We start from the raw sequence: 10,996 nt of genomic DNA on the forward strand, positions 1-10,996 counted from the left end.
GCCAGGCAGCTCCAGGTTCACACTCCGATCATGAGGATGGTATTAAATTTAGGCACAACGCCCTTCAGGCTCGGGCCTGGGAAATGCAAAAAGAAAATAAGAGGAAGGGAAGGGAAAGGCTCGGGTGTGAAGGGCGGCTTGAGGGTCATAGCAGGAGAAGCCCCAGGGAATCTGTTTTTGCTGGAACCTCAGATGCTGCTGGATCTTTGATCTGATCTGTTATATTTCTATGCCATTTTTCATTTAAAGGAATCCCAAAGCAGCTTACAAACGATAAATAAAAACAACATGATAGAACATAATGGAATATCACAAATGCAGCAAATCCTCAGTGAAACAATTACAGTACAATCTATAAAACGCTGCTAACAAAACAACAACTAAAAAATCAGCTAAACATCACAATTAAAGCAGTAGTCATAGTACGTGATTAGCACATCAATACAGTATTTATAACCTAAAAGACAACATTAGCAAAATAGCAAAAAATAAAATAAGCACTGTAAAGTTCATACACACTCTCCCCACCTGTGACTCATAAACATTCACTCTCTTCAACACATCCACATAATGTCTGTGGCAGCACCTCCCTTCTGAAGGTTCCTAGGGCTGGAAGTGGGGCAGCAGAGGTGAAAACAACCACCCTAGAGGTGGAAACCCCCCCCCCCTAGGTCTGGTCCCTTCTGCCTCTGCGCAATGTTTCCTGCATGGTCCTGGAAGAGGCATCCCATCTCCATTGCCCTCCTGAGGCACTTTGAACTTGCCCTGGAGCCATTTTTTATTGCCAGGGAGGCAGGCAGGAGGAGGGAGGGCATTTGTCAGCATCCCTGCCAGCCAGGTTCTTACAGTTCTTGGACATCTTTTCAAGGCTCCCCCTCCATTGTGGGAATGTTAAGGAAGGTAGGAGAGGATACATTGTTTTGATATTATTTCTCCTCACTCACGCTAGTGAGCAGAGCACACTCCCTTTGCAACTTATTGGAAGCAAGTTGATGATTCATTAGAATCCTTTAATTAAGCTATCCAGTGTTTCCCCATTATTTCCCTCTTAAAATAATAATAACACAACACAGTCTTCTTTAAAAGTAAGAACAAAGTTTTACTCACATTCAGTTCACAGCAGTACTCTGAAGGCAGGCTTTATCTTGTGGTTACAGTGAAAAGAAGTCTGAGCTAGACCTCAGACTTTCTGCTTGTGGGCTCCATCCTGTGGGAAGCTATGCTGAGCCATGGAGAGCGAGAGTCCAAGAGTGAGAGCAGTGCTTTTTTTCCGGAGGGATGCAGGGGTACACATACCCCTAAACATTTTGTGAATCTGTACTTTGGTCCATTTACTGTATTTTTCCCAATTTGAACTATAAAATGGCGATTTTCTTGAGTCAAAATGAGAGTACCCCTAAACATTTTTTGAGGGGGGGAAGCACTGAGAGTAAGAGTCCAAGAGAGAGATGGTTGTGTGGCCAGTCCTTTTATCTGGTCATCTTGGGTCACACCCATCTACCTGGTCATGCACAGGGCGAAGAAGCTCCAGAGCAGGTATGACAGGAAGTCCTTCCTGTTGAGCCACATTCCCCTATGTGTCCATTCTAGGCAACAGGAAAGTGTTGTACTTGACTGCTCCCACAAAGCCCTTCTCAGGCAATACAACATACATTTATATAAATAAAATTTATTCAAGCACCCAGAGTCCCAACTTGACATGAAGGTTCTGGAAACTCTCCATTGGTAGGGGCTTCGTCATGATGTCTGCAATCAATCTCCTTGATAGTTCCACAAGTCCCTCTTGAATGGCCTCAGATCCATAGTGGTATCTCACCCCAATGTGCTTTGTCCTTGTGTGAAATTTCTCACTCTGGAAGAGCTTTAGGTAACTCTGGTTGTCCTCCATCAGACTAACAGGCCCCTTTCTCGCCAACCTAAAGTCCTTGGTTAGTTTATCGAGCCAGGCCATCTATCTGCATGCTTTTGGGGCTGCAATGTATTAAGACTCTGTGGAATATATTAAGAGTCTGTGGAAGCTGTACAATTCTGTATATAACTGCCCTATGAAATAGGACCATTTCCAAACATAAATACATATCCACCTGTGGATTTATAATCAGTCATACATGCAGCCCAATCTGCATCAGGATTACTAACAGCTGGTAATCTTAATTTACAGTTTATCGTACGCCATAAGTACCAAACCACCCTTTTCACACCCACCCAGTCATATTCAGTGGGAGCATTTAACTTTCTACTTAGAATTCCCACAGCACTGGCTAAGTCAGGTATACATGTATTAGTAACAAGATACAAAAGCTTTCCAATCTGTACTCAATGTTGTCTGGCAACTGCTTTGAATCATCTTGATTCCTTAAAAAGTCGGTAGTCATGGGTGTGGCAACTGGGTACACTTCTTGCATCTGCATGCTTTGGATCAGTTCAGAAATCTTTTGCTTTTGGCTAAGAAGAAATAAACCGCCTTCTCTTTCCACTTGAATTCCAAGTTAGTACTGGATCTTTCCCAGTTCCTTGACTTCTACATCTTTGCTTAAATGCTTCACAACCTGTGTGTAGTCTCTGTCATTTACTATGGCAATGGTCAAATCATCAGCGACGGCAAGAATATAAGAAAATTGTCCATTGTTAGGCTTGGTGTACAAGCATTTGTCTGTGTGCTTTTGCTTGTGCCCAAGTTGTGTTAGCATTTTATGTAGCTTCTGATTCCAGGCTCTAGCAGCCTGTTTTAAGTCCATAAAGTCCTTTTTGCAGCTTGCACACTAAATGTGCCACATGTGGTTTAACAAAACCTTTAGGCTGCTTTATGTATATTTCCTCAAAAAATTCTCCATGCAAGAAAGCAGTCTTTCTGTGCCTCATGACCATTTGTTTAGAGGCTACTATGTTTAAAAGTATTCTTACGCTGCTATATCTGATGGTTGGAGCGAATTATGGAGTCCTTTGGGTGCCAAAAATGTCTTGGGCCAGTCCTGGGTGGTCCCTTGGGTCCTCACCCCCCTCTTTCTTAGCTGAAGGACAGGGCAGCTCTCGCTTGGGCCCTGCTCAAATGGGCTGGTAGAGGGAAATGCGAGGTTGATGGCAAGGAAGAAGGACCTGCCTCAAGCAGCAGCAACTGTGCCCAGTCCCAGGTGCAGCCAGGCCTGGCTTCCGGCTTTGAGCTTCCTAGGCCTCATATCCAACGAGAAACCACACCTTTCTCAATGGGAGGCTGAGCTGTTGCGCATGCAGCTGGGCACCTGGAAAAACCCGCAGGGACAGTGGGACCTCCACTAGGCTGTCCGGGCTACAGCCAGCTCTCTGAGCCTGTAACCTGTGTGGAGAGGTGGAGAGGTAGCCCCCCTTCCCCACAGGAGCCTCTCCCGAGCAGGTGCCCTCCTTGTGGCCTTGGACTCTTTTCATTGTCTTATTTGTACCCTACCCTTTTCTCTAAAAAGAGACTCGAGGAAAGAATAGGAACAGCTAAAAACATAAAAGGGTGGAGAGGGAAAATAATCGTGTTTTTAAAACAATTAAACGTTTATAGAATTAAAATGATAAATCCCATAATCCCCGAGCACTGGCCTTTTTGCCTGGGGCTGATGGGAGCTGGAGTCCCAAAAACCTGGAAGGCGCGGGACTGGGGAAAGCTGCCCTGGGAAGGATATGGCGAATCAGCGCAGAACGCGCAGAAGCGAAGCTCGGGCAGCCTAATATGCTTGACAATATGAACAGTGCTGCGTTAAGAAAAACGCCTCCTAGTTCTGTGCCTTCTGCTTGTCTGGGATCCCAGCGCCTCTGCGCACTTCGGCCCGGAACACTGGAAAGGCCGGAGCTGAGCGCCGATGTCTGGCTGAGCAATTGGGTCGAATACTGCCGGCAGGCTTTCCTGCCTCTTTCTTCAGCTGTCAAAGCCGGAGTCTAGCTTTTTATTGATAAAAAGTAGTGGCTGACCATCGGAGGAAGGGCTTGGATATTCCCTCGTGGCCACAGACTTTATCTCCTCGCGGCACAAGAATCCCATTTGCTCCCGTCCCGCACGAAAGGCACACTTTGCAGTACTCAGGAGCTGTGTAAATACAAGTTTTTAATTCTTTAAAAGTATTTGGTCCTAATAACCCGGAGCTGATTTAAAGTAGACCTTGTCAACGTCAGACCCCTCAAAGCAGCATGTATATGGAGGGAAGCAGCTCCTTGCGCAAATCCTTCCATATTCTCAGAGGCGCCCCCTCCTCCTCCTCTGTCGAACCCCGGCCCTGGAGCGAGGCTAGCCTTGGTCTGCTTTTAAAACTTTCCCTCGTTGTGGCATAGTTCCTGTTGGTTTTTTAAAAACGTGAACACTCAAATCATACTCCACGACCCGCCCCCCTTTATTCAGAAGCTGTCGCCTAGGCTTTAAGAGGGTCACGAAGCGCAGCCTCCAACTTCCCGGCTCTTAGGCTGCCACGACCCAGCGCCGAAGTTTGAGGACTTTAATATCCTCTGGATTTAGATGGGGCGTGCTGAAAGCTTTCCCCTTGGAGCTGACCAGTTTGTAATTTGGGTTGGATCCACTCTTTGCTATTCTCGAGGTTACAGGATTAGCCTTAAGGGATGGAAGAGAGATGCTCTCTGCATCCTAAATATCTTTTGGGCAGGTTAGGGGAGCAGCACCTTCCTCGCCCTGCGCAAACGGAGTCATTGGACTTCGGCCCACTGTTTCCCACCGCGGCAATTAACAAGTGCATTGATTCCGAAGCGCCTCTGCTCCTTCTGTTTGATCAGGAAAAGCGGGGCAAGCAGGAGGCAAGGGGGCTTCTGCAGAGCAGGAACCGCTCCAGGTGCCCCCGCCACGCGCCCCTAACCCCCACCCGCCTGCTTTAGCTAGTTGCAAATTGAGGCCGCCGCTGCTTGCACCTGCTCTGCAAGAGGGTGCTCGGGAGCGTGCTTTCTTCCTTCCCCTGTTGTTGCGAAAATGCGCTTCGAGTCCTTGTACCAGTTTCAAGTGTTAATGCATTTTTACTGTATGCGACTGAAAAGCAACGAGCCCCGCCATCCCCCCAATTTCAGCTGGCCACGTGGAGCGGGTTGGAGGGGAGAATCAGCAGCACGACCACTACACAAAAAGAAAAGGGTCTTTTGAATCCAAGCGCCTCAATAGCTTTCAATAGATTCCCTTTGGTAAATACATGGCACTCGCTGTTTGAACCTGCTGCCTCCAAAGATGAATTTCTTGTGTTTTATGTGGGGTGGCGTTTTCTTCTACATTTAGAAAGATGAGGGGCTTAAAAAACAACAGCACCCTAATGCTTTAGCCCTCTTATCTGCAGTCTACACTATTTAAAAGGATCATGTTTTTATGTTATTTTTAAATATAGCTGAAAATGGTAGAAGAGGCCACGGACATAGAATTATAAGTGGGGCAAGAACAGCGTTGTGCGGTGGGCATTCCAGAGGGCTCATTAATCCGAATTAGGTTGCTGATCCGTCATATTCAAATTAGCGGGAAGAATATGCAGGGGGAAGGCCATGGAAGGGAACATGTTGGGAGAATATATATGGACTCCACATCGGAATCACGATTCACTGTCCTCAGCACCTGAATTTATTGGGGACTCCGAATTCAGCGACCTTTGATTCCTGCTGACGCAACAAACGGAGACCTGAAAGATCCGCTTTCCCATCTTTCATTCCTTTTAATCAGCTACTAAAACCATAGGCACAAATCCAGGGAGAACAAGTTGTGGGTAAACTCCGCGGAAATGAACGGAGTTCACAAACTGTTCCGGTCATCTTAACTGGGTTTGCGCAAAAGAAGCTGGAGTGTGTTCTGTTCCTGCGGGTTCGATTTTTATTAAAAGGAGCTCGGAAAGACTGAAATTCGCTAACAGCTGAGAGGTTTCAAAGCCCCCCCGCCCCCCCATCTTGCTGTTACCACTGCTACAGGATAAACCAGGAGGCATAGACCAGTGTTTCGTTTTCTGTGGAATGGGGGAAAAGCCCCGTCTCTTTGCCTGTCGGCGGCTGTCAAACCAAAGCACATTGGTGTTCTTGCTAACTTCAGCACCAGGGAGAAAAACAGCTCTGGGCTCGGGATGCTGCGAGCTGCGAACACACCGGCAGCCAGGCAGGAGGGCCAGGGGGACTCCCCCTCGATCTTTCCTCTGTTTTAAGGAGCTATTGAGAGAAAGCTGGAGAAAGTTGAGTCCTCGGTCCCTGCTGCTTCCTTGGCCTGTTGATCGGGATTGGCGGAGCCCCAGTTCCACCCCCCAACCCCCCAGGCAGGATCAGCTATGACTTTGCTGCTGCGTCAACGGAAGGAAGCATCTCGATAGCTTCTGCAGGCGTTGTCTTGTCTGGAGAGGGAGGGCACAGCTCCCCTCTCCCCTTCTCCCCCCCTCCATGGTGGGCCCCCCAGCAACACGTGCCTCTTGCTCTTCCAGATTGGCCGCGGTTCCCTTTCAATAGCAAGAGGTTAATTTCCTTGACAAAGGTGACAGGGAGGCAGGGGCGGGGGGAGAGGAGAGGCACAGGGAGACAGGCAGACTCTTTTCTTTCGCCCCTTTTGGCTACTTGATTAGACCCCTTGATTTAGCATCAGATGTCAAACAGCAAAGTGCACGGGCTGGATTAAAATGTATGAGCCTCCTCCGGCCCCATCCTCTCCCTGTCTTTCGCTCGCTCCCTGCCAGAGCCACCGAGGGCGCCTTCATCAACTTTAAAGAAAGTGTGTCAGGACCGCCCATCCACCAGGAGCCTACTTAAACCAAATTAGCTGGGTTTTGAACCAGCTGATGCCCGAAACCCAAACGCGCTGGGCATGATCCAGGAGGAGCGGGAGGAGTTGGATTCTTCTGCATGAGCTCCTTTGACGCGAAGCCCCTTGTACACTGAAGCGAGGTTTGCGGAGGAGACCTTCTTGCCGGGTTAGGCCTGTAGTGTGGAAGAGCGCGAGTTTCGCCAAGAGAATGAAATTTGTTGCAGGAAGCTCACTTGTGCCAGGCGGGAAAACCTCTGATCGAAGAAGAACAAAAAAGCGCACTGCGGCCACTTCAGGCTGCTGCTGCTGCTTAGGCGGAAATATGGATCGCTTTGCGCGTCTGAGTGCGCATTGCAATACTGGCCAGCGAGTGTCACCTCGTAGCTCCTGGTGTGGAAAGAAATCTGTTAAGCACGGGACCTCCCTTGCAGGATCCTTTACCATAAACATCTTGAGGAACTGGGAACGGGTAGAAAAAAAATACCCCCCATCACATCCTTTTATTAAATAAAGGCTTTTTTGCGCTTGCCTACCCTAAAATTCTGATGTGTATTCACCCCTTGCAGCCTAATCCTATGCATAGTTACTAGCAGTGTTTTTCCCCCTTTTAAACATGTTTAGGGGTACTCTCATTTTGACTCCAGAAAATCACCATTTTATAGTGCAGATCGGGACCAAAATATAAAGATTCACAAAATGTTTAGGGGTATGCGTCCCCCTCAGAAAAAAAGCCCTGGTTACTAAGAAGTTAGCCCCACGGTGTTCAGGAAGCGCGTTCCAGATCCGAGCCTCCGACGTGGAAAGGCGCGTGCCAAACAGGCCTGCACCCCTCGGGCGCGAGGGACTCCCTGTTGCGCGCGGGCGAGCTCGGTGGGGCCGGGTCCCCCGCCCTGAGCTCTTTGGGCGACTGCAAGGCGCCCGCCCATCTCCCAGTTGCCCTCGCACCTTGCCCGTGGGCGGGGGGAGCAGGGCCGAGAGAGGCGGCAGGAGCGAGCGCTGACCTGCTTTCTGCCGCGGACAAAGGAAGAGCCCGGCAGCCGAAGCAAGAAGGCGCGCGCGCCTGCGCACCTTGGCCCCTCTCCCGGGGCTGCTTCTGCTCGGCGCCTTCGCCTCGCCCCCCCCCCCTCGGCGCATCTTTCCTCGGGGTTCTCCTTGTCCGAAGCCCCCGAAACAATCAGCCCCCCCCTCAATTTTCGCCGCTCCCTCTCCTGCATTTTAAACACTCCCCTTGACATATTTCGGCTCCATTCTTCTCCTTTGTTGCTCTCTCGCTCCCGGAGCGGCGCTTCCTTCTCTCCCCCCCCCCCCCCCGCCTCGGGCGCCTCGCTCCCCCGAGGGGGCGGCATTGTCATGCTGATGGCTCTCTCGCTCCGGCGCCCCCCCCCCCGCCCGGAGACACAAAGGCCCGGCACGTGCGCCTTCCCATAGAGGAGCAGCAGACCGTGGCGGAGGCGGGGCTGGGCGTGTGCCGGGGGGGGAGGGGAGGGGGCGCCAGAAAGGGAAAGGAGCGGGCGGGGGGGGGGAGGCGAGAAAGAAAGGGAAGCGCCCCGCCGGCCCGCAGGTACATCTGCCGCTGCCCTCCACCTCCGCCAGCGCCCGCCCGCCCGCCCAGCGAGCAGCCGCGGGAAGCGCTGATTGGCTCCGGGCGGAGCAGGAGGCACGAACAATGCTGTGCTCCCCCCTTAAAAGCGGGCGGCCGGGCTGGGCGACTGGGGGGGCAGCGCGGCCAGGAGGAGGCGGCGGCGGCGGAGGAGCCGCGCTGGTGGGGGCAGCGAGCGAGCGAGCGAGCGAGGAAGGAAGGCGGGAAGGAGGCGCGGGCGAGGCGCCGGCCGAGCTGCGGAGGGAGCGCGGGCGACGAGCGGGAGGAGACCCGGATTGGGGCGCCGGCGCCGCGGCTCCCGGGCTGAGGCAGGCAGGCGCCTTGGCACCTCCCGGAGCCGCCCGAGGATGCCCCGCGGCTTCCTGGTGAAGAGGAGCCGCAGACCCACGCCCATCTCCTACCGGACCCGCTGCTGCTGCCCGGCGTCGGCGGCCGCCGAGGGAGGCGACCCGGCGCAGCTCCCGGTGCCCCCGCCGATCCCCGCTCCGCTCTCGGCCTCGCAGCCCGCCGAGCCGCCGCTTCTGCCGGCGCCCGCGGCGGCGCCGCACTTCGGGACGCCCGACGGCCCCCCGGCCCCGCAGCCCCTGCGCAGCCCCGCGCGGGCCGTCAGCGAGGAGCGCAGCCTGCACCTGGGCTCGCCGCTCTCGGCCGAGTCCTTTCCGGCGCCCGAGCCTCTGCTCCTGGGCCCGGGCGCCGAGCTCAAGCTCTGGGCGGTCGCGGCCATCGCCGCCGCCCCGCCGCCGCCTTCCCCGGCTCCGGCGGTGGCCCCGCAGCGCAGCCATGGGCCGAGCCCCAGCGCGTCCAAGCGGCCTCAGGGCCGGAAGGCCAAGGCGGCGCGCAAGCTGCACTTCGAGGATGAGGTGACGACGTCGCCGGTGCTGGGGCTGCGCATCAAGGAGGGCCCCCCCGAGCCCGCCTCGACGGCTCCGCAGCAGCAGCAGCAGCAGCACCAGGCGGGCGCCGGCGGAGGATCGCGGGCGGGCGGCGCGCAGCCGCTGGGCGAGTTCATCTGCCAGCTGTGCAAGGAGCGCTACCCCGACCCGCTGGCCCTGGCGCAGCACAAGTGCTCGCGCATCGTGCGCGTCGAGTACCGCTGCCCGGAGTGCGACAAGCTCTTCAGCTGCCCGGCCAACCTGGCCTCGCACCGCCGCTGGCACAAGCCGCGGCCTCCCAGCGCCGCCAAGCCCAAGGCTGCGGCCGACGAGCCACCCGCCAAGGGAGGAGGCGGCAGCGGCAGCGAGAGGGACACGCCGAGCCCCGGCAGCGGAGGAGAGCCCGACGGCGGCGGCGGCGAGGAGTTCGCGTGCCCGCGCTGTGCCAAGCGCTTCCGCCGCCAGAGCGCCCTGCGCAAGCACCTGCCGCTGCACCACGAGCCGCTGGACGGGCCGCCCTCGGCGCGGGAGCCCCCGGACGCCCCCGAGGAGGCGGGCGCCCGCCCCAGTCCGCTGAGCTTGCCCGGGGAGTGCCACCCGTGCCCCGTGTGCGGCGAGCCCTTCGCCGGCAAGAGCGCCCAGGAGCGCCACCTGCGCCTGCTCCACGCCGCCCAGGCCTTTCCCTGCAAGTACTGCCCGGCCACCTTCTACAGCTCGCCGGGCCTGACCCGCCACATCAACAAGTGCCACCCGTCGGAGAACCGCCAGGTCATCTTGCTGCAGGTGCCCGTGCGCCCGGCCTGCTAGAGGGAGCCCCGCCGTGCCTTCCCCCGCAGCCCCGTCGCGCTTGCGGGGCAACCGCGGGACTTCGACGCCAGCCACGGGGGCAGCGCGCCCCGTCTCGCAGAACCGCCGGCCTTTTTGCCCCGGAGCATCTCGGCGATGGCGCTTCGGGCTTCTCTCTGCCGCTCCCCTGGAGCGCTGGCTCCGGAGCAGCTCCCCCCTCTACGCCCCCACTGCACTCGCGGGGGCTGCTCCGGGGCCAGAGTTTCAGGGTTGGCTTAAACTTAAGATTCCCCTTTTCTCTCCCCCCCACCCGAAGTCAATCTTGAGAAATGATGGATGCCTTTACACTTCACAGGCTGTGAACCGAACCTTTCCCCCACTTGATTAGCTTTATTATGGCTTGTGAACCGCTGGGATCTGGCTTTACCTTTTCGCTGTGTGTTTTCTTCTCTTTTTTTAAATTTTCGATGTGAACAAAATCAATCTGCTTAAAGATATAACTTTGGTTAGTATAGCCACAAATGCCTTGACTTTAATCGTTGTTTGTCTCCAAAAAAATGTTGTAGAAGCTGCCTTAATACAATGACATGCCAATCTTTTTATGTTTGTTCCTTTTCGAAGTAGATCTCTATGTTGACGCTTATCTGTATATGTTGATTTATGCGTAATTGTTATTTATTCGTTATTTATTATTAATTATGGTGTTTATTTCTGACGTGCTTTGCCTCTCTCCCGCCACCTCCTCCAGTTCGCCCCCTCCTGCCATTTCACTGTGCATTTTTAAGTCTTTTTTAAAGGGATCTGTTGAAAAGGGTTTAATTTTTATACCTAGAATAAACATACAGCTGTAACCCTTCTCTTCTTGCTTCGAGGGCTCGCGGATAGCTCAGCTTCCTTTTAGATGCAATCTCTTTTCTACACAATTATTTTCTTAACTGTTAGCTATTTATAGAACGCTTCAATAGAACTGTTTTAACTGTCTAACTATTTACTATTCAAATAAAAGTATTTTCAAATTCA

General features: G+C 53.9%; 1 protein-coding gene across 1 annotated transcript; it reads left to right on the forward strand.

Annotated features, from left to right (window-relative positions):
- Positions 1-8,522: 8,522 nt before the first annotated feature.
- Positions 8,523-10,996, forward strand: INSM1 (INSM transcriptional repressor 1). Its single transcript, XM_083448467.1, has one exon. The coding sequence runs from the start codon at positions 8,666-8,668 to the stop codon at positions 9,995-9,997; it is 1,332 nt and encodes a 443-aa protein (XP_083304593.1). The 5' UTR covers positions 8,523-8,665; the 3' UTR covers positions 9,998-10,996.

The sequence above is a fragment of the Podarcis tiliguerta genome (assembly GCF_965153285.1).
Source record: "Podarcis tiliguerta genome assembly, chromosome: 7".
NCBI classification, from domain to species: Eukaryota; Metazoa; Chordata; class Lepidosauria; order Squamata; family Lacertidae; genus Podarcis; species Podarcis tiliguerta.

Excerpts from the sequence above, each read along its gene's own strand:
- INSM1 (XM_083448467.1), top strand. The coding sequence starts at position 8,666 with ATGCCCCGCGGCTTCCTGGTGAAGAGGAGCCGCAGACCCACGCCCATC.